A 24,160-nucleotide genomic window follows, 5' to 3' on the forward strand; every position below is an offset into this window, starting at 1 on the left:
TTGATGGTAGGTATCGGTGACAATTTCAAAGCGTTTCTGGTTATTGTGATTTTTATTTCATTTTCTGTTCCTTTATTTATTTCTGCCACATTTTTCTTCTTCATCTCTTCTTGGAGTTTTAAACTTTCATTTAAACTTTTCAGTTTAAAAAGCCTTCTCAATCTTTAACAATATTGTATATTTTCTTCTATTGGTGGTTAAATTAAATTTAAATTATAATTTTGATTTTTACGCTTGTAATCCTTGCAAATATTATTTCAAGCTCTTCTAGATGTCATTCTTTTAAGATAATGTGTTTCTATTGACATTTTTAAAAATATTTTTTTGTTATTTTTATTTACTACATCCATAATAATTTTTATTTTTATTTTATATGAAATTTACAAAAATTTTCAATGTTTAAAGAGCTGTACGTTTACTTTAATCCCCCATCCTTAATCCTACGCCTAGTTCCACAATAACGAGACTTGAGAAAGAACGAGGGTCCCTCCTTAATTTAATAATTTGAGGAGAAGCCCAAGAAACACACTTTATATATGGGGAAGGAGGACAGCGTATCTAGGGGATCTTTTTGCAAATTTAAAAACCGTTTTTATTGTAATACCTAATAGAAAATTTTTATGATATTTGGGCTCTATAAACAGCTTTATTTTTAGGGGAGGAAGGAGAAGGTTAACTTAAACCCACTAGCCACGGCACTGTGTAAATATGTATATATATATATATATATATATATATATATATATATATATATATATATATATATATATATATATATATATATATATATTTATATATACACACACATATTTTTAACAAAAAACATTAAAATTAAGTCGTTATGTAATTACTATCGTATATACAATTATCTATGAAACATCACAAGGCTTTTCTTTTATAAGTTTTTCTTTCTTGAGTAGTTGGACGAATTTCCAAAACTTCTGGGGAGTTTTTGATGTAATGATTGGACAGAATACTTTGTAGTCTTTGTTTTCCTTTCATATGGCAGAAGGTGCTGTTCATACTGTTGAATTCAGCATGCATGCTTTCTAAGCCTTGCTCTCCATAAATATCAAGACCTAAACCCCAATTTCTAATGAAATCAACACAATGGTTTTCTAATAAATGCATTTTTGGCGTAATGGACTCATTGGGCCATGTTTTACGAAAGTAACTCATTAATTCTCCAATGGCTCCTTCTGATTCCAAAAAAAAAATTAAATTAAAAAACGTGAAAAACTAAGTAAGAATAATTATGCAAGCAAGAGGAAATTTAATACAAGTAACTTAAAACAAACAGTTTATAAATATGTATTTTTACCTAATTCTAATAATGGATTATTATTAATTATTTCACTTGAATTCATAAAGTTGTAGCATGTACCGTATTTGGAGAACAAATTTACAAATTTCTGACTTAAGATCTTTGCCTTGTTATGTACATCTGTATCAATAAATCCAAGATCTGTTACTATCTTAGGTATCGAATTGCAAAGATGTAGGACACTGTTTAACTAATAGATGAAAAATAAATTTTGTAATTTACAGAATTAGTACTTCTATACGTTATATATTTACAAAAATATTTATACAATTTATATTTACAAGTATGCAAAAATATGTATGGAAAAACCTTTAACATTTTATGAACATGATTCCCGATAAAGCATTTTCCGTAGTAAGCTTGTCTTTGAACATTAAGACCACATAGAACTTCATCAAGGTTTTTCACAAGTGGTCCATGCGATTTTTCAAATGTTTTAGTTTTTAACTCTTCTAATTCAATAAGCTATATAAAAAACAGCACTACATAAACACACAGAAGCATTTGCTATTACATTGATAAATGTTTCATTCACATAAAACTATAGAATATTTTATTTTATTATTTCAAATATTAACTTATTATACCTTAGCATTTTTCTACTCCATAAAATGAATTACTCTGGGCTGAAAAATTTCATTGAGATATTCTTTATTTTCAGGAGAACGTAGAACTTGTGTTGCCATTGCTTCATGAATTAGCTTTATTTTTTCACAATATTCAGAAATAATTTTTTCTTGTTCATATATTTTCAACTGAACTTCAATATACTCATCAAAACTTTTGTCATTTACAGTTTTATTTTTTAACACATTTTAGCTGCAATTTTTATATCTATGAGATGACAGCCATCTTCCAGCATATTAAAAAATTTAAGATAAATTCCTAATGAGATATGCAACGATGGAATGCCAACCTAGATTCATTAAATCAATAAAAACAATATTAAAATGATATAAATAAGTAAAAAATTAATATACTATAAAAATGTAATATATTATAAAAATACCTGTGTTAAAGGAATATTGAAAAGTGGTGAATCAATGACATTGTTACAATACTTTGCAAACCTTGGTATTTGACCTTTTTGAATGAATTTTTGCAAATCTGCATCAAGCGTTTCCAGCGTGCGACTGGAACAATTACTTATTCGTTGAGCATATGGCTTTTTCATCTCTGCACGAGTTATATGACAAAACAAGCAAGCATGTCGACCTAATATGATAATATATTTTATACATAGCGTTTAAAAAGCCACTAAATATGATTTGTTTGTTGCACAATTTTATTATTTGAATTTATACCATTTGCACCAGTAATTCCATATGCTGAACATAAGAACTTGTAATCACCAAAGATAAATACTCTTATTTTTTTCTCACTAAAAATAATTTTTATTAAAGTAGATTAAAATATATTTATCCAAATACATTAAACAATTTGATAAAATAAAACCTACTTCCAACACAGTGACTGCAATTGATTAATTTGTTGTGTAAACATTGAAAGACCCACAATAAGGTTAGGTTTGTATTCTTTTGCTTCAAAAATACTAAATACATTTGTGTTTCTTCTGGCATTAGGCTTATCAACATTCACAATTTGATAACACATCTTAAAGGATCCACCACCATAATCACCACCAATTTTAATGTGAATTTCGTCATTTTTTATATTGGAATGCTGTAGCAAATTTTTCCTATTTAATTTGTAATTGAATTTAAAATAATTTTAGAAAATAAATAAACTTTTAATAAAAAAGCATATACAATGACAACATTTTTATACAGACACACATTTATGTAAAATACTATCTTTACTTTTTTAGAAGATTGAGTTTGTTTATTATATGTGATGGAAGATCTTTAATGTATCCCCAAGGAGCATTTTTAACTTCAAATGAATCACTGGAGTCTTTTAAAAGAAAGTTAAACGGAGCATTACAAACTACCTAATCCTCTCCAGACCAGGATTTAGCTACTTTTCGTTGCTTTTTGTTTGATGCACATTTTATATCTTTGGTTTTAAGCCATCTATAATAAAATTTTAAACATTTTGTTTTTTTATTTATTCACACTTTCATTTTAGTTTGATTTGGTCAAATTCAAAGTTTGTATATATAAAAATAATATATATATATATATATATATATATATATATATATATATATATATATATATATATATATATATATATATATATATATATATATATATATATATATATGAAGTTAATTTACCTTGCAAGTATCTTCATGTTTGAATATGTAATTCCCATATGAGCTTTCATACTTATCATTTCTTCAGCACTTATAACTGATAAAGGTATGTCTGACATCTTCAATATTTTAACTTGATCTTTTACTTCGAATGAATTTAAAATAGCAGAGGTTTGCTGAATTTTTGTTGTGCTGGGCATACCAGAGGTCACATTTAAAGAGTTTAAAACAGCTTGATGTCTTTTTTTTTTTGCTAATCGGAGTCAGTAATAATTGATCACCAATACAAATTTCTTCGTGCAATTTTTTAAGCTCATTGTCTTTAACCGCAAATTTTAATTTACATTGCTTATTGCAACCTAAAATAATGCGCTCTATCAACTGTGTTACATTAACAGAATTTACAATTGTAAATAATGGAATGTGTTGATTACAAATAAAGCATTTTGTTTCTGTTTCCAGCTTTCCTTCAATCTCCTTAAATATACACACTGAGCAAAAAGAATGATGACACTCTTTTAGTATTAGTGGCTTATACATGTTGTTGCACAAATTGCATATACATAAGTCTAAATGGGGATTTGATACAGGATCAATATCAATTGCATTTAAACGCAAAGTTTGTTCTGGTATACTAGCAATTAAGCTATTAATGATTGGCCTGGTCCATCTTTTCTGATTTCTTTCTATTATACATGGCCGACCAGGTTTACATTTTTTAACTTTCCTACCAGAATCTTTAGAGAAACAGGAACATTTGTCTGCACATGGTAATGGCCATTCAACTACTTTAACACTGGTGCTAGAACCTTTTTCAATGTTCCTCATAATGATATAGCACTTCCTACACATTTTTTGTGGATGAACATTTTTATTATCAATGTTGATGTTTATATAAAATGAATTTTCGATTCTTTCAGAATATTTACACACATCAACTGAGTCTTTCCTTATATATTCTCCACATATTCTGCAAATGAGACTTAACTTGGTTAAATGGTCCATGTTTATAAAATATCTAAATATAACATTGTGTAAGATAAATTAAAAATTAGCCCCAAAAAAAAAATAATCGGTCTCTACAATTAAGTTTAAAGGAAGTACAATAAACTGATGAAAATAAAAATATTTACTTTCAGATACAGAAAATTCGTTTTATTATAACATATATGCTTAAAAAATATGAAATTTTAAGAACAATTTTTTATCGTTTAATTTAAAAGTTTTCCTTGAAAATCCTATTTGCAACAACAAAATTTATAAAACAAGGTTTTATCAGTTATCTCTGAATTAAATCGCTTCGGTTAAGAAAAATTTTGAAATATCAAACATAAGTAAAATCAAGTTGGAGTAGCTGAGCTTTAGAAAGAAATAATTGAAATAACCTAAAATTTTCTCTAGTTTTACAAGTGTTGACTGCGCATGCTCAGAATAAAGTTCCAATAAGTATCAATTTGAAACTGCCGTGAGAAGCGTGCAAATACAGACGTCAAATTATTGAAATTTAATTTTTTTTACAACTTTGGTTGTTGATGCCGGCGCCATTCTCAAAAATTTTTAAATAACTAAAATAAAGTCTTTTTGTTTAGTTATAATCGCTTACTTCACCGTGCGTGAAAAGTCTGATAATGTGATCTTATACCCAAAAAAGTAGAAGCCCCTAGACCATAAGTGAGTTGATAAAATATTTTTATTGATCTAGAATAAGATCAATACAAATATTTTATTAACACGCAGGTTTTACGTCCTATTTTATTAAAAAAATGTTAATTACACAGGTAATTTAAACAACGGGTAAACTTTTAATTTAGAACCTGCTTAAAAAATTCGAATGCTTCTTACGCAACTATTGTTGTAAAATGGTCAATTGTCAAACGAAAAAATATTTATCTGCAGAAAGAATTTCTTTGTTCGTTTATAGCTTTGGATTATTTAGCAAAGTTTTTATCGTAAAAACAATTTTTATTTTTTACTTTACAATGTTATTTTTTACTTTACCATGGTATAACTTTTTCTTCGCTTATTACGGAAAAAACCTTCTTTTTTTTCTTTTTTTTTTCTAGAATTAGCCTCTGGTCGAACTGGAACGAATTCCTCGTACTTTCAAAGAATTATTTTGTGTTTATAATATTGAAGTCGTTCCTTTTTTAAAATGCGCTTAAACCTTTAAACTCGTCATTAAGTAAGCGAAAATTACTTTTAAATTTTTTTACGTTTAAACGCTTTAAAACAGGGATGGCCAAATAGCAGCTCGCAAGTCGCATGCGTCTCTTTTCAAAAGTTTTATTGATTTTATTGATAATAAGAACTTGAATTATACATTATACTAAAAATGCTAATTATCATTAGCATTTTTAGTAAACCCTTTTTTAATTGATATTATTAGTGATGGTTGTCTAATACCTGAAAATATACTTGAAAAAACATCTCAATTTGAATTAGAATTACTAGATCTACAAGAAGATCAAAATGATCTTCTTGGAGAATCAAATGCTGCATAAAACACTGGCTTTATTAGATTTTTGTAAAATGGTTCCTGAAGTTAAGTATCCTCAACTAAAAAGGATTAGTATACAACCTATTTCATATTTTGGTTCAACATACGCATGTGAATCTTTATTTTTGACTATGAAATTTGGGATAGCGGAATAGTATCGAAAATTAACTGATCGAAAAAATGATTAATATCGAAAAATAACTGACCGAAACCCATTTTAATGATTAAGATCGAAAATGTGATTTTCAGATTAATATCGAAAAGTTTTTTTATCGAAATTCACAAATGCGGAACAATATCGAAAACAATAAAAACGGAATAAGATCGAAAACTTATTTTAATGACTAACATCGAAAGAGTGATTTTCAGATTAATATCGAAAAGTTTTTGTATCGAAATTCACAAATGCGGAACAATATCGAAAACAATAAAAACGGAATAAGATCGAAAACTCATTTTAATGATTAACATCGAAAATGTGATTTTCTGAATAATGTCGAAAGCAATAAAAACGGAATAAGATCGAAAACTGATTTTAATGATTAACGTCGAAAATGTGATTTTCTGAATAATATCGAAAACAATAAAAACGGAATAAGATCGAAAACTCATTTTAATGATTAACATCGAAAATGTGATTTTCTGATAACACTTTTTTTTCTTTTTTTTTTTTTTGTATGAAAAACTATTACTAGGAAAAAATCTAAAGAAACTTTTAATACTAAGTCACTTTTCAATAAGAAACTTATTTAAGAGTTCGATGAATATTAAGAATGAATTTAAGAGTTAATAAATGAATTTATGAGTTCGATGAATAGTTCGATGAATATCCTAACTTTTCACCTAAATATCGCATTAACTTTACACGAAGTTAGTTATCTACAACGGAGAACAGCAGTTTAAATGAACAGTTTAATTTGCAGCACAATAAACAGTTTAGTTTGCACGTGCAATGAAATTCAATTCAATTTTAAAGTTGAAATATAAAAAAATTTTAAGAAACTCAGTATTCCAAAATGTCGTTAGAGAACTTTTTAAAAAATTATAGTGAAACTGAAGGAGAAAAAAAAAACTCAAAAGTTTTTTGGTCTGGGTGCGGATTCACAACTTTTGCGTAACTCTTGCGTAGCTGGGTGCGGATTCACAACTTTTGCGTAACTCTTGCGTAGCTGAGCTAAAGTTACGAAAAACTTACGCAAAATATTTTTTGCGTAACTATTTGGTATTCACAACTTTTTCGCAGCATTTGCGTAAAGTTAAGGTTGCGCATGAGTTACGCAAAACTTAGGCAAAAACTTACGCAAAAACTTACCCAAAATTTAAAGCAAATTTTTATAACTATTTGTATAAAGGAAGTAGTTAGTATAGCTAATTTTTTTTTTATTAAGACACACAGGGCAATGTGACCAAACAGTGAATGTTTCTTTTTTAATGATAGGGCTTAATTTTACTTACAATCTTTTTTGTTTTTGTTGTTGCTATATTTAAAAATGTAGCAAAACTATATAGGGGCTATTCAAATAAAACGTATTCTTATATGGGGTGGAGGTGTTTGAAAGTGTCACCAAATATCACATGGGAAAGGGGATGGTTAGCCACAGTGTAACATGACAAAATATTTAAAATTTAAATTCTAATCACAGCGGAATAGTAAACCTTTAGCATAAAAGTACAAACTTAAAGATATATTTGTTGAAAAATAATGTCACGTTTTAAATAGGACGGAGAGAGATTGTTTAAAATGTTACATATACAAAGAAGGGAGTCAAAAAACAGCAAAAAAGTGTTTCTTTGTATTTGAATTGCCCAATATAGCATATACATGCAATTACTTTTAAAGGTCTTGTTTTATCATATAATTGACTTGAATCAAAAACACTTTTATTTGCAATAGGGAACGACAGTTTCATTAAATAAAGAAATTGCTTCAATAAATTCAAGAAATACATTTGACTGCATTCTAGTATATTTGAAACTATTTATAAACAAAATTTCTATTGTCAGAAATACAAGAAACATTTTGAAAACATAAGCAAAAGTTCAACAACTTTTCCATAACATACTATGAAAAATATATTGTATTTTTCATAATATGTTATGGAAAATGTTTCAATTGTATTAATTTTTAAAAGTTGAGTTTGAGTTAAAACCCACTTGTTTTTTGTAATTTTTTTTTCAGTGATATTTTAGATTGAGAATTTATGGTACCATACTTGTACGAATAAAAACATGATTTTTATATTTGATGGATAGCATAAAGTTAACTCTGTGAATCAGGTGCATGCAGTATAAAAAAGTTTGACTCTTTGATAGAGCAAGTATTGATTAAATCATAACAACAAGTATTGTAGTAGGTTTTCAAGACACCAAATGCAGTATAATCTAATAGCTACAGCCAGTGTGAACAATATGCTTTTATCTCAAGAGTTGTAATACTATTTTCAACAGCAACAGATAATAATTTTACTGAATTGTGAAAAGCACTCCGAATGGAGTGATTGGTGGATCAAGTTCCTTGATCCACCAATCACTCCATTCGGACTAACTGGTGGATCAAGGAACTTTTTATGGAATTTCTGCTCTTTGCAATAACAAACTACACCAATGAGATTTCATATAGATATACAAAAAAAAAAGATCTACCAAAACAATTTAAACTATAACATAATATGTTTATTATTTGCAAATAACAATATTATTTACCAAGAAATAAGCCTTTAAAAAACAATTTTAAAGCCTGATGCTTTTAATAATTTAAATTATCCATAGATATTAATATCTCCTGATAATTGAAATAATTAAAAACATAGCATTATTATTCAAAATAATCTTAATATTGTTATACCTTTAATACCTTTGAATAATTAAAATTATCGAAAAAACATAGCATCATTATTCAAAGTAAGTTTAATATTTAGTTTATAATACTTTTTTACTTTAATAGCCTGATTACTCAGAGTTAATTTTTGCATTATTGTATTTTGAAATAGTCTTGTTCTCATTTATAAATTAAAAAAAAAAAAAAAGATTTGAAAAACTAATAAATTGATTACATATTTTTCTGAATATTGTATCTATATTAGGACAAATATTTTTTCTCTCACACAGAGAGAGTGAGAGAGTGAGTCTCTCTCTCTCTTTATGCTAGTTATGCAAGTTAAAGTATATACTTCAATAATATTGTTGTATATATTTTTGTATAATATAGTATAGATAGTATAGTATAGATACAACCATAAGTTAATATAGTATAGATACATCATTATGATGTATCCTTTATCCTTATGATACATCATTATGATGTATCATTATTATGATGTATCATTATGATATGATGATCATATAGCATTGATGTATGACAATAACTAGTTATTAAGTTAATTTATTTAATAAGTTATTGGCATACTGCAAAACTATATGATATATCCGTACTATGGTCGCTCTCCTTGTTTTAGCTAGGCTATGAGAGAGTGAACTATCCATCTTATAGATTGAGTGTATATTTTTTTAACCTTAAATTCAAGGTGAAACAAGTTTTATAAAACAAGTTTATGTAATACATCTAAATTTTTGGTAAATATACTGCTATTGTTGTTGTTGTTAAAAAAAAAACTATTGTTGTATTATTTAAATAGATAACTTAACGTATAGCAGTATAAAATTAAGATAAAATTATATTTTATTGGCAATAACAAACAAAAGTTGAAATCTTTCATAATAATAAAAACGCCATTTTTAAATATTATTAGATGATTTAAAGTTACGCCAAACTTAAGTCAGAAAATAGCAGACGTAACTTTCCTTGCGTAAAGTTTGCTCAGCACTTTTTAGGAAAATGTTGTGAATACCGTTTTTTAGACTTTTTGCGTAAGTAATAACTTACGTAAAAACTTAGGAATTTCGTAAGTTTTTGTTTACGCAAGGTTTGTGAATACCACTTAGCGTAACTTTGAACTTAAGCAAAACTTACGCAAACTTTACGCAAATTTTGGACTTACGAAAGTGTTGTGAATCCGCACCCTGGTGATTTTGGATACACAAAAGATAAATTTTATAAAGATAAACTGCATCTTAAGTGCCGTTTTTTTACAAGAATGAACTGCAAAGGCAGAGCATTTATTCATAAAGATAAACTTCAGGTTACAACTGTTCACAGTTGCAGCTCAAGAGAAACAGATTTTGAAGTGCTGCTTGCTAAAAGTACCATGAAGAAAAAAGCAGAAGCAACATCTGAAGACCTGCGCTCAATTTTTCAAAACACTGTGAGTGAGTTTCCTGCAGTTGTTTCTGAATCTGTTAGTTTTCCTCAAATTATCCCAAGTCTTCAGAAAGGGAGAAGGCTAAATGAGCCCTCGAACCCAAAATCACCAAAAGAAGCTGCTAAAGTTCTGAATGACAAAGAATGTCATCGCTATGGAGATATATTCTTGAGATCAGTTGCAGAACAGGACAACGTAGCATTGCTGTTTGGGCATATGTTAGTCATTAACAAGGCGAAATCGGCCAAAGTGTGTTTTGTTGATGGAACATTCAGGTATTTATATGGAAGCATTTTACTTTTTCAAAGAAAAAATTATCTAGTGGGCTGTCCATTAATTACGTCAACAAACTTTTAGCAATTTTTACATTCCCCCTCCCCCTTATAAACAATTTGTCAAATTTCCAGAGACACCCACCACCCAGACCCCTCTTTTTTTGAGTAATGAAATTAAATAAAGTAAAGTAAAATAGTTGACGTCAACTTTATTTGACCTCCTCACCTCACCTTTGTCAACAATTGTCAAAAAAGTTCAGAACCCCTTCTATTTGTTGATGTAATTAATTGACAGCCCCAAGACGAAAAAATTGATATACTAAAAACGTTAGGTAGAACACTTTTATTTACAGTTGTAAGTTATAGTTACATTTATTGTACTTCCAGCATGACACCACGCATGGAGGAAAGCAAGTGGTATTAGCTCTTGATATTTTCTGTTGAGTATTCAGCAGTGCTTGAAGATCCAATTCCAGATGAGGATCAGATAAATTTTGATCCTGATTACCCTCACCTTTGGGGCACATCTGTTCCAGCTGTGTGTGCTTTAATGACATTCAAATCCGAGGCTCTATATAAGCTTGTTTTTTCCAAAATAAAAGAAGTTTTAGATTTCTCTTCAGCCACCATTATGTCGGATTTTGAACGAGGACTACAGAATGCTCTACGAACAACTTGGAGTGAAAGCTTGGTGAATGGTTGCAGGTATAAGTTATTAATTTGTTATTACTTTGTCGCAGTTTCCAACATATCAAAGTTTCTCATAGTTTGTTATCAATTAATGATTTCCTTTAAATCCTTATCTTTAGGTTTCATTTTGAAAATGCACTCACCAAGCAATTAGCAATTCTTGGTCTTCAGAGGGAATACCGCCACCAAATTCAAGTAAAGAAAAGGGCACGAAAAGTTATGGCACTTTGTCTCCTTCATGCAAACTTGGTTGCTTGGGGATCTCGAGTTATTGAGATTGCAACATTCAGTGGCGAAATCAAAAGCAAACTACTTGCTTTTAAAAGGTATTTTGAGAGGTATTGGCTCAATATAGTGACCCCACGAGGGTTCAGTGTTTATGGCTTGAATCACAAAACCAATAACAATGCAGAAGGTCTCAATAGACGTCTGAAAACAAACATGGGTAATCGGCATAGAGGATTTTGGCAGTTTATGGAATTGCTTAATCAGCATGTAATAGTGCATACAATTCAAGAGCTTCAACAGCTTGCTTGCAATCAGCCAGTCCGCCGTGACCAACGCGACTATAGTGCAATTGAAAAAATGCGTTGTTTTGAGAAAAACCTTCAAGACGGAGTTTGGACAACTGAGAGATTCCTATCCACAGTATCATATCTTTTTCAAAACTTCAAAGCTATGTAAGATAATTTTCCAAGTTTTTGTATAACGCTTCTTATTTATCAACCTTCTTTAAGCTTTTTACCAAACTAATTAACTTAACTTTATTTGATAATCTGTCTTTTTCAATGAAATATGGAAAATTGTATTTGAAGTATTTAAACAATTTTAGTGCTTTGGATGAAAACTTAACGGACGAGCTTGGTGAGAGTCTTCCTTTGCCAACTTCCACTTCAACAGAGTCAACAAAGTGCATTGTTTGCACCGTCAATGAACGAAATGCTTTGGTGATGCCTTGCAGACATTTTTTGTTTTGTCAGCCATGCATTCAGCAGGTCCAGGAAAGCAACACACCTCATTGTCCCACTTGCCGAGGACCAATATCATCCATAATTGAACCTTTTCAATGATTCAGTAAAAGTTTCCCCTTAACCTACATTTTGAACACTAGAATGACACACAATTGTTCAAATTTATTAGAATAAATTTATTATATAAAAACGGTATTAAATTATTTCCAATTTCTCTTACTCCGCTTGGGATAAAAAACAATCAATAACGTAATTTCGTTAGTTAACACAAATGCATTTTTTATCCGTTTAAATGGTATATGAAATTTAAGTGACGCAGTTACAAACAATGTTGTTTATCATCTGTCTTTCTGGTTAAAATTTTTGACTACCCGTGTTTTAGTAACTCTGGCTTCAGAACTTGGTTATTTTTGACAAATTTAATTAATAAAACTTAATTTAATTAATAAAACTTAATTTAATTAATAAAACTTAATTTAATTATTAATTAGGGGAGAGTGGGGTAATGGCGAACGCGGGGTAACTCCGAACATGGTCAAAACAGCATTGTAAAAAAATAAATTCGACAATTTTTTTTTACCTGCTGAGAAGGGATCCTATGCTCAGTTCCAGACGTGCAGTAGTGTAATGAAGCTGCGGATGTTGTTCACTATAATTTGATTTTAAATTTTTCTGATAATTTTATGCAACTTTTTTCTTGAGTAACACTCTGTTGTAGCTTCTATGGAAATAAAGTCACTCCTTTTTTTTGTTTTTGTTGCATAATATAGTTTTTAGACTTAGTTATTACAATTAGCTTTTTATTCGCTATTACACAACAGTGCTTGTGATTGCCCCCCAATGTGTTCGGAATTACCCCACGTAGGCAGGGTAATTCCGAACACCAATGGTTTTATTTCTGGCATAAATTTTTATTTTATAATAAGATTTTTAAAAATTCCTTTTGAGGGTTTGTGACTGAGTAGTTAAACTAATTGATAAGCAATAAATACGATCAATTTTGTATAACTGGTGTCTTTAATTTGCATTCCCGCTTAGGTGTTCGCCAATACCCCACTCTCCCCTAAACTTAATTAAACTTAAAACAAATTTAATTTAAGAAAACTTATCAAAACTTCTAACAGCATCATTGGAGCTAATGACACTACCAGTGAAGTGAATTTTAAAAGTTATTTAATAACTATGTATACGCGATATAAAAGCCATATATACAAAAATATAATTAGGTTTATATTTCGACAATCTGAACGAGTTTTCACTAATTCATACTTTCGTCTTAAAGTTTTTTAATAAAATATTTCATGTCAATTTTTCATTCAAAAATTAGCAGGAAAAGGAAAATTAGAAATTTTGATCTTCAAACGTCATTGGTATTAAACAAAGATAAAATTTGACAATAATGTTGACAATATATCATAAAGTATTGTAAAAAAAACTTCCGATAACTTGAACCTCCAGGGGACCAAAAGAATAGTTCAAGTTGACAAATGTTTGAATAATCGGGAGTATAATTAATAAATAAGGGTCCAACAGAAATTCAAAATAAGTTTTAGTCGCTAGTTGTTCGAATTATCGGCTTTTTATTGAACTATGAAACCTACTAAAAGTAATAGACAAGTCAATAATTATGTATCGACAAAGTTATGTATCAACTATTTATAAATTATTTTTTTTTCTATTATGGTTTTTTACGACAAGTTGATAAAACTTGAAAACATCATTGACATAAAAGTTATAGAAAAAGTTTGGTTCAATAACAGGATTTTTCAAATTTAAAAACATAAGTTTGTATCAAGTTACTCCTTCAATTGAACAGCTTCCAGCAAGGGCGAGGGTGAGTAGGTAAAAAATAAGTAAAAATGTGCCATGAGTATTTTTGCCTACTAAAAAAAATGTTCTTGGTTTTCGGTCCAAATTTGCAGACTGATCTAATTGTTTGGAAAGTGGAATTAAACTAATAGACCCAAATATGCTGATGGACTGAACAAAAACATATAAAATTGTCGACTGGATGATCTAAAGTTCATTGATAAGGAGTCCTATTGCTTTTATCACAGAGCACCGCCACAAATACCATTTAATAAATTGGTTCTCCGTCTCCAACCTCAGCGGAAGTGTTTTTGTGCCACGCCGAGAATCGAACCCAAGACTTTGCGGTTTGAATCCGAATGCTTGACCACTACACCACGGTTGCAGAGATTTTAGTTACGTTTACTGCTATAGATTTACAAACACAGTGCATGCAATAGCGAGAGCAAATAAAGACTTATGCGATAATTACAACTTCAAACATAGTAAACACCATGTTGTATTTGACTTTTTGAAAACCATTAGCAAATATATAAAAGTTAGTGAAGATGACACAGTTCTTACAAAAGCTGATACATGCGGACATACAGCATTAAATTAAATTTTTTTTTTGGAAAGCACATGAATCAGTCTATAAATAAACTTTATTTAGAAAGCTCATTAAAACAATACCCCCTACGTATGAATGAAGTTCGGACCAGAAAAGATAATTTTGTTACTTCTAATATTGATATCGAGAGCCATTTAAAAGTAGTTACTGAAAACTGTATTTTATTTAAGGTTACGAGATTTTAACTATCTTTGATAAATTAAGTAGGCTGACATAAAAATAAATAGGTGAACAAACGTCAAAATATGCAAACATACTTCATAGAACTAAAATTAAACAAAAATTTTTTTTGCATTTTGAGAGAAGTTTTGTAAAACATTTCGTCGCATGAGAATTAAAGGGTTCTATCTGCATTTTTTTATGTTGTGAGAACTTAACTTTCGATATTTAATTTTAAAATGTTTTAATGCTATTATTCTGTATAGTTATAAATTACAAGTCGTTTATGTTATTATGGTTTCATTATTAAAAATATATTATTATTCATAATATTTTTAAAGTTGTTTGTTTTTATTATTAATTATTAATTAAAACTTTAATTGTTAGATTCTTTTAACATAAAAAAATGCAGATAGAACCCCATAATTCTCATGCGACGATTTGTCACTGAACATTTATCACGTAAAATCAAACTAAAAAATTTTTCAAATTTTTTTATACAAATATTTATTATCTAATTGCTTTTAATAGAAAACTCATATCAATAACAACTCTTCAAACAAAATGAATCATAAATATATGGTCAATTTAGGATGAAAGAACCATTTTTATAGCTTTTTTGCGCTGGTCTGTAAAATCTGAGTCTGTGTTTTATATAATCTATAAAATGTTGTACTTGGGAAGGAAACATTTTCAGCATATGGTTTTTGCATATTTTTTGTTCCGCTTGACGAGCTCTTTCTGATTATATAGGTTTTTTTAGTTTCCTAATTTTTTTTTTGCTGGCTCTACTAAGTTTGACGTCATGGGTCCTGGCCCCAAATGTGAAAAATTTTTCTTCTTAGTTTTAACCTAAAAACAAATTAAAAGCAATAGTTTGCCCTAACAACCTGTAAACATTTACTAACTGAGCTTTTTCCTTTTAACCTTTGATATGGAAGATGACTTCTCTACTACTTCTTATAGGTAAATTTTTAAAGAGGATAACTGTAGTTAAAAATTTGTTGAATTTATATATTAAATTGTTAATTTATTTAAAATCGTCATTCTTTAAATAAAAATTTGGTAACTCACAACGAAACATCTTTTAAGTAACCAAAAGTTAATGCCACTCATCTATTGATACTGACCTAAATTATCGACACAGTTATAATCGTAACTCAAAAGACCTTGTAATAAGAAGTCATATTTCACAACTGCAAAGGAGCACACAGATTTGTATTAGATTTTTATCCTCAATGCAAAATATTGCTGTTTAAAATTTAGATTTTTATCATTTTATTTAAATTTTCCTTGATTCAGAACTTTATTTGCAAGTTTTGAGATTTTATATAAATCTGCAGTTAAAATACTTGCCTGTTTAACTGTGCAAGTTTATAGCTGAGACTGGTTAATGAGATGAATTGTAATTTTTTGGAATATTTATTATAATCATTAATAGTAAATATTGCTTTATCACCTATTTCTCCACTTTCTGGTTCTTCAATACTCTAAACCATTTTAACCATTTTTATACTTATTTTCTGTGCTACTTAGTACTTAGTACTTATTTCTGATCTTATTATTATCCTTGTTTAGTTTTTTCATATATAATATCTAAAATACCTAAAAAACAATTATAACTAATTTTCTTTATAGTTATGCTCTACATTTACAAACCACCTTGATCTAACTTTATTTCTCCTTTGCCCCACCTCCGAATCTCTCATATATTCTAAATAATAAAAACATACTAACACATCTTATTACTCTAATCACAATTTTTGCTTTCATTACTTATAATCCCAAAATTGTATTGTTCAACAAGAATTATTAAGGGTTATAGTTACGGAAACGTTTTTGGTTTTATTTAAACTTTTCTAAATAAATTTAAGACATCGAAAACGCAGAAATGTTCCAGCTGGATGTGTTTCTACTGGAGTAAATAGATATCACCAGGGTTCTAGAGCTAATTCAAACAGCTCACCAGATTCTTGTGAAAATGATCTTGAAGAGGAGTTTGATGAGATTAATTTATATCAAAGTTTTCCAAATTTATTAAAATCTCAGCAAGGTAAAGTTATTTTTGTTTTCAATAAATTTTAATGATATTTTAGTTTTTTATTGCTAAGTAAATCTTTTGATTTTTGGTTTCAGCTCAATATAGAACACAAGTAACTAGTATTGATGCAACAAATGGGTCACTATTTAGTCCATTAATTATGGCACCTCTTACAACTACCTTAAAGCTGACTGGGACTCTTTCTGTGATTTTCTTCTTGATGGTCCTTGGGTAGAAATCTTTCGTCTTCCTGTTGACAAATGTGCTTCTCACATATCTTTGTGGATTCAAGCTGGCATGGAATCATTTACTCCCTCACGACAATTCCAGGTCAAGCCTCACTCTCCTCACGTTGTGTGCTGGTTTTCCTCACATTGTGCTGCTGCAATTGCCAACAAAACTGTTACTTCCATATCTATCAGCAAAACAATTCTTCAGAAAGCAGACATGTCATGAAATCTTGTATTTCATCACAAAATTTAGGCTCTCGTGACTTCTGGAGAATCTTTAATAGTATCAATAATAAGGGTAAATCTGTAATTCCACCACTCTTGTATGGTTCAGACTTGGTCACCTCACCTAAAGACAAAACTGAATTGTTTGCTAAGAACTTTTCATTAATATGATCTCTTGATTCCACTAGTTGCGTTCTACCTGATTTAGCTGTCAAACAGGTTGATCTATTGCTTGACATTTTATCCATCCAGCTTCTGTTTCAAAAGTGATTTCCGCTTAGACTCTACTGCTTGTGGCTTGGACAACATACCTGTTATAGTCTTACAGAAGTATTCTCCAGAGCTGTCATCTATACTTTCAAAATTATTTAACAAGTGCTTATCAGAGTCTTGTTTTCCAGCCTGCTGAAAAGCCGCATCTTTTATCTTTATTTTTGAAAATTCTGGAGAGCGATCTGATTTGTCCAACTACCGTCCCGTTTGTCTTCTTCCTATCATAAGCAAGGTTTTTGAATCTTTAATTAAAAAACACTTAATTTCTCATCTTGAATCTAATTTAACTTATTTTCTGATCATCAATATGGATTTCAATCTTCTCGTTCTACAGCTGATTTGCAAACAGTAATAACCGATAGGTTTTATCCTGCACTAGATAAAGGTGGAGAGGTTAAGGCCATTGCTCCTGGCATTTCTAAAGCATATGATAAAGTTTGGTATGCTGGTCTTCTCCATAAGCTTTCTTTTTACAGTGTATCTGGTAACATCTTTAAGATTATTGAATCCATCCTTTCCAATCGTAGTATAAAAGTTGTCTTTGATGGACAGCACTCTTCTTCTTATTCTGTAACTTCAAGGGTTCCTCAAGGATCAATCCTTGGTCATATACTATTTTTAATTTACATTGACGATCTTCCAGACATTCTCACATCTAAGGTGGCTCTTTATATTGTTTTAGATTAACAAGTTGTGTTAATCTAAAAGAACTAAAAATTAGCATATGCTTAATTAATTTTTTTGGAAAAAAATTTCTTTGAACAGAATTAACTACTTTTTTTTTTAATTTAATTTTTGATTTAATAATCTGGTTTTCAATAATCACTGGTTTAATGTTTGGAATAGAAAGTTTCTACTTTTAAAATTATTCAAGAAACAAAAAATAGTTGAACTATTTAAATAAAACTTTCTTCACTTGCACTATGTTCTAAATCTGATAGTCACCTGGAATTTCTAATTCTAATCAATTGCAAAGGTTTTCTGGTATAAAATATTTTACATAATCTGGTATGATATTTTTTAAGTTAGGAGCACTTAGGTGCTCCACCTCTTATGTGACCTCCAATAATTTTTGAGATGACTAAAGAATTTCTCCACATCACTATCTACCTGAAGGTGAACTTAATTGAAATCTATTTTCTCTGGTGTAGTTGGCTGATTAAGTGGTGTAATTATGAATGTTAACCCGTATCTTGAGTCTAAAAAATATATTAAAAATATGATCCTGTTTTATGCTGTTATATTATTATTGTAACATGATAAATTGATAATATTATACAAAAAAATGTAACAATATTATTATTATATTATGCAATGTTTTATTAGTATAATTTATAATAACATAACATCATAATAATTAAGGTGTTGTTAAGTTAATAAGATGTTAAATTATTATAATGCATTTATATTTGTGTTAATATCTATAATTATTGTTAACTTTATTATAATATATACAATTTATATGCATAAATTGTATATATTACAATAAGATTCTATATCTGACAATAAAGCTATATGAATCATAATATTACACCATTTTTATTATTTATTATTTATAAGTTTTGTTAAATGCAACGGCGCAAGTTTCGTGAAAATGAATTTCACAGTTTTGAACTTAAATCAAACTTACGCAATAAAAAAGTTTGGTGAAGGCTTTACCCCCAAGGCTTTACCATACACAGATCATGAGACTGGATTAATGAGTATTGGTCTTTGCCTTTGATGTTAATGAGAAAAAAAAAAGGTTATGTAAGTGTACCCCCTTACCTATATTTTTTGACTCCAATGTCAAAATAATGTTAAAGTGTTCTAATGGTTTTGCTTTTTTATATAGGTTACTGGTTAGAAAATTAACTGATAAAGTTTGTTTTTTATTTATAAAGTAATTATCTATTTAACTTATTTAGGAAGAAATTTAGTATATAAATCTGTATTAAATGAATTTCAACCAGCCTCTATTCAATCAAGTCCTTCTTTATACCATTTAGTTGCTTATGTCATCCAACATAAACCACAGCAGCAACAACCACTACCACTTACCACTTTACAAAACTTTGGTTATAAACAAAATGTAAGTTGTTTTTTAAATTGTCGATATTTATAAACACAAAATTTTTGTTATTTTGTACAGTTGTTATGCAGTGATCATTTTAGCTTAAAACACTGTTCAAAGATTCCAACCTAACTTTTTTCTTTTTTTTTTACAGCTCTCAATAGATTTTGGTTACTTTTCTGACCTATGTTCTCCTCGATCAAGTGGATTAAGCAGTATGTCACAAACATCACCACAATTAGATGAAAATATATGGGGGGATTCATTGATATGGGCTGCTCCATCGGTAATTTCAAAGAAATAAGATAATCTGCATAAATACAAATTTTTTGCAAAACTTTATTTAAAGGGATCCCAAACCTCTGAGATATGTTGTGTCATGTTAAAGAGAGTGATTTAAAAAAATGTTTGGGCTAAATTTTTTTGATTAAAACAAAATAATAAGTGCATTGCCAAGGAGACCTATCTTTTTTTTTTTAAAGCCAAAATGCGCCTTTTTCGATTTAGAAGAGTTTCAATACATGACATCATTGATTTTTTTGTTTGCATAAGAGATCGATTATGTAAACAAACAAAAAAGTCAATGATGTCATGTACTAAGACTCTTTGGAATAAAATGCGCTTAAATAAATTATCAAATCTTAGATTGTGACATATATTATGCTGACTATTAAGCCTACAATAAAACGAAAAAGGCGCACTTTGGCTTAAAAAAAAATAAGTTAGATTTTCTTGGCAATGCATTTATTCTTTTGTTTTAATCAAAAAAGTTTAGCCCAAACATTTTTTAAATCATTCTCTTTAACATGAACATATCTCAGCGGTTTGGGAATCTCTTTTGAAAAAATATGATGTATGTATTTTTATTATTTTGTGAAAGTATATGTTTTTTTTTTCTCTTGTTTTCTTCTATATAATTTGCCTACCCAAGGCTGAGAAGGCTACTACAGATGAGGAGGCTACTTGTGGTTATAACCCTCTCTCAACTCTATAACTCCGAAACACGAACCTTGATGAACAAGGTCGCTGCGCGGAGAAACAAGTTGAGCGCGGTACTACCAGGGACGTGGTGGGAATCGAACTCGGAACCTCTCACTTATAAAGCAAGCGCTCTACCACTACACCACTATCGCTTTTGATAAGTGTAGCATGTAGCTAAGATTATATATAATAATATATAATCTTAGCTACACGAAAACGTTAAATCACTTAGTTTATAAGCAAGAAATTCTTAGTTTGATACTTACCCTGTTCCAGGTAGCCCTCAACTCTTTCTCCGGTTAGCGACTTTGTTTGTCAAGACATATATATTAGAGTTGAACAGTTGAGAGACAACAATTAAAAATGTATGTTCATTTGGCCCGCTCATTCTTAGGAAAGTAAATACAATTTTAAAAAATAGCATCATTGCACAAAGAGCAAATATTTGGGCAGGTGAGGCTTTATAGCCATGTTGATGGCAGCTTAAGTTTAAGAGCTTGATTTTTCTTAAGTTAAGCAACTTTTTAGTAAAGCAAAGTCAATAAATAGCTAAAAAAAATTTTTTTTTTGGTTTTGTTTCTATTGCCTAATTTGTTTTTTTAAAAATTATAACCAATCAAGTGAAGAAAAGGTTTAATCAAATGCTTTCTTTATTTGTTTGGTTAGTTTTTTGTATCATCTGATTATTGCTCTGATTATGTTGCTAGTAAGAATAGATCATACTAGTAACACCAACTTAAAATATTTAAAAAGAATCTTAGTCTATCATGTTGATTGTAATACTTTTTTGTTCTAATGAAGGATCTATTAAAAAAAATTATTTTTCTTTTAAATAAGATAAGATTTAATAAAACAAGAATCTACTTTCTCGTCTCAACAACAACTGATTTATAGATAATATTTACCAATCTGTCATGGCTACTTTAAAAAAAAATACTTGTAGCGAATTTAACTTCTCAAACATTTGTCATCCAGTGGAATTACATGCAAATAAATTTCTAAACTATGAAGAGGTTTATGAAGAACTATAAAGAATAGGTTAAGCCCATGTTTAAATCTGTGTTTAATTCAATTCCTACAGTAAGACTTTACATAGTTGTCCTATTGTCTTAGATACCATGACAATTAACTTATGAAATTCTTCAAGTGTGATAAAGATAAAGTTTAAAATGAGTTAAAGATATTTAAAAAAATCATTGTTGTTGTTTGATCAGTGTAACATTAGACTGCAAATGTAAAATTGATACTGAAATTTATAAATGCAAGTGTTCTGTTTCATTTTATGTGTAAGTGCGAAAAAAAGAAACTCAACATAAAAAAACTTAACCTGCCTCAAATAATTACAAGATGAATTCCAAACTTGAAAGGGTACTTTGTTTTATTTTTCAACTTTTAAAATTTTTTCACTGTATAAAAATAGATACTGGATTTTAAAAACAAAATTGAAAACAATTTTTAATTTGCAATAATAAACAATTTTACTCTTTTTTTTTTTAATTGTTTCTAATTTTTTAAATTCTTTATCTAATATTGCTTTATCAGTAGTATTATTATTGCTGAATTCTAGTAATTCAAATCGTTTATAGAATAAGTGCATGTCTGTTTTTTTTAATGTCTGTTACAATATGCGTATTATATAATTTTTAGATTGATAATAAAAAGTATTCTATGATGGAAGAATGGAGTGGTGACTTTAATAACAATCGCTCAAAATCAGCTGTACGCCCTCCACCTGGTTTTAATCAATTCTCTGATGAATAAAGTTTTAAATTTTTGTAAGTAATTTTTATCAATGTCTAATAATTGTGTCTTTGTATTTAAATAATCCATCCAATATGCAATTGATCAATTTTTAAATTACATACATTTACCTAATTATCTACCTGGCAAGATGTCTAGACTAAACATTATATGCTATTGAAAGTTTAGTATTAGTTAAAAGTTTTTAGATACTATGTTAAAAGAAATAAACTTTAAGATAGTAAACTTTTGGTATAAGCAAATCTACCGAGTAAAACATTGACTGGGTCAGGTTTACATTGAGTAAACCCAATTTTTTTATGCTTTTTAGGTGAAGTATTTGTATTGTGGGACATTCATTTATTGGTGCTTACAATTTAGTGAACTCAAGAGCTATTATCAAGTAACTAGATAGGGCACAGTAGTTAAATTTTAAAATAGCAATTCTGCTTGTCTATTCCAAACAAAGATTTTAGCATATATATACAAAATATGCATTTTAGCATATATACAAAAAGTGAGACATTATAGAGTCAAATTTATAACAATATTTTATCTTTTTATTTCAGTGAAGTTGGTTGAATGGAATATCGAAAAGTATGAAATATTTAATATGACCTGTTTCAGGGTGTGTGTTTTAAAAGTTATTTTTAATAATGTTGTAAAAGTTATTTTTATAATATTTTGCTTCATTTGGGTAGCTGACCATTTTTTTCGTACAATTACGTACCACACGTTTAATATTTTTTAGTACAAACATATTTTGTAAATACTCTTATTGTCAGACGAGAACCAAGAGGCCGTATGACCATTTTTTGTGTTTCCGAGAAAATCATGTTTTAAAATTTAATTTTTAAAGACTTTTTGCCAGAATGTCCGACTAATTTTTAGATATTTCTAAAAGTTGTATCATTCTTCAGATTAAATTTATTGGACAAACACCCCATTGATTGTTGAATATTGATTAATAATAATAATAAACAGAAAAAAACAAAATGAGGACATACGGCCTCCTGATATTCGTCTAAGTTTTTTTCCCCAATGTTTTGTTTTTAATTTTTTTATTTTTTAAAAAAACGGTTAAAAAAAACGCAGCGGTGAGGTGTACGCTTTTTGCAAGATTTTTTAAACTTGACTATAGTCAAGGTTTAAATAGCGTACGCCTCACCGTTGCATTTTCTTTACCCTTGGTAATATGTATTGTTAGGTTTTTAACTATTCTTTTTTTTAACTATTTTTCGTTTTTTATGGAGATTTTTAAAGTAAAAATTTCTGTCAAAAGTTTTTTTACTTTTTAGTTTACAAATGGAATTATAAAAAATTTTTAGTAGGATTCTTTTTTGCAATGTTTTTTTTTGCTTTATAAAGAATTTAAACTCTTATAAACTTATATCCTAAGTTGAATCTTAGCACGAGCTTTATATTTGTATTTTTTCTTCTAATTGTTTTACGTTAGTGAATTTGTCAGAAATAAAAAATTTACCTTTCTCGATTTTAATTGTAATACGAAACTGTTAATGTTTTTGTAATATCTTATGATCTTGTTTTATAATCTAAAATAGCATTGTGTCTTAATGGAGCTTTTGTCGTGTTTTTTGTTGTTGTGTGTATCCTTGTCAGTTTTTTAGATTAGGTTACACGACCACGATATAACAATATTTTTTTAACATAAATGTACATATCACTGTTGGTAACTCCGTTTTAAGCAGTCTGAAAAGATTTCTGCTTTTTTCAACTTACAGGCACATTTTCATCCATGTACCAAGGGCGTATTTGAGTTGAGACCAATTCGAAACGAATTTTTC

The 24,160-nt window shown here is 28.7% G+C and overlaps 2 protein-coding genes and 1 long non-coding RNA gene across 4 annotated transcripts; 2 read left to right on the top strand and 1 right to left on the bottom strand.

Moving 5' to 3' along the window:
• Window positions 1-1,130: 1,130 nt before the first annotated feature.
• Window positions 1,131-3,785, bottom strand: LOC105845473 (uncharacterized). 2 transcript variants are annotated; one of them, XM_065787660.1, is made up of 9 exons: window positions 3,564-3,785; window positions 3,145-3,357; window positions 2,784-3,023; window positions 2,629-2,705; window positions 2,334-2,539; window positions 1,912-2,240; window positions 1,634-1,789; window positions 1,322-1,514; window positions 1,131-1,196 (listed from the first exon to the last, which is right to left on the bottom strand). In XM_065787660.1, exons 3-6 carry the CDS (start codon window positions 2,936-2,938, stop codon window positions 2,130-2,132), a joined length of 549 nt encoding a protein of 182 aa, XP_065643732.1. In that variant the 5' UTR covers window positions 2,939-3,023; window positions 3,145-3,357; window positions 3,564-3,785; the 3' UTR covers window positions 1,131-1,196; window positions 1,322-1,514; window positions 1,634-1,789; window positions 1,912-2,129. The 2 variants fall into 2 exon arrangements, with proteins under 2 accessions (XP_065643732.1, XP_065643731.1); XM_065787659.1 differs by having other exon boundaries at window positions 1,131-1,199.
• Window positions 3,786-10,133: 6,348 nt separating this feature from the next.
• Window positions 10,134-11,273, top strand: LOC136074213 (uncharacterized). Its single transcript, XM_065786517.1, has 2 exons — window positions 10,134-10,573; window positions 10,961-11,273. Exons 1-2 carry the CDS (start codon window positions 10,134-10,136, stop codon window positions 10,995-10,997), a joined length of 477 nt encoding a protein of 158 aa, XP_065642589.1. The 3' UTR covers window positions 10,998-11,273.
• A 10,538-nt stretch (window positions 11,274-21,811) lies between these two features.
• On the top strand, window positions 21,812-23,871 carry LOC136075199 (uncharacterized). The gene is made up of 3 exons (XR_010635740.1): window positions 21,812-21,983; window positions 22,263-22,390; window positions 22,925-23,871. It is a non-coding gene; the product is annotated as an uncharacterized LOC136075199 (long non-coding RNA).
• Window positions 23,872-24,160: the final 289 nt, after the last annotated feature.

This window comes from Hydra vulgaris, chromosome 01 (genome assembly GCF_038396675.1).
Source record: "Hydra vulgaris chromosome 01, alternate assembly HydraT2T_AEP".
Classification (NCBI taxonomy): domain Eukaryota; kingdom Metazoa; phylum Cnidaria; class Hydrozoa; order Anthoathecata; family Hydridae; genus Hydra; species Hydra vulgaris.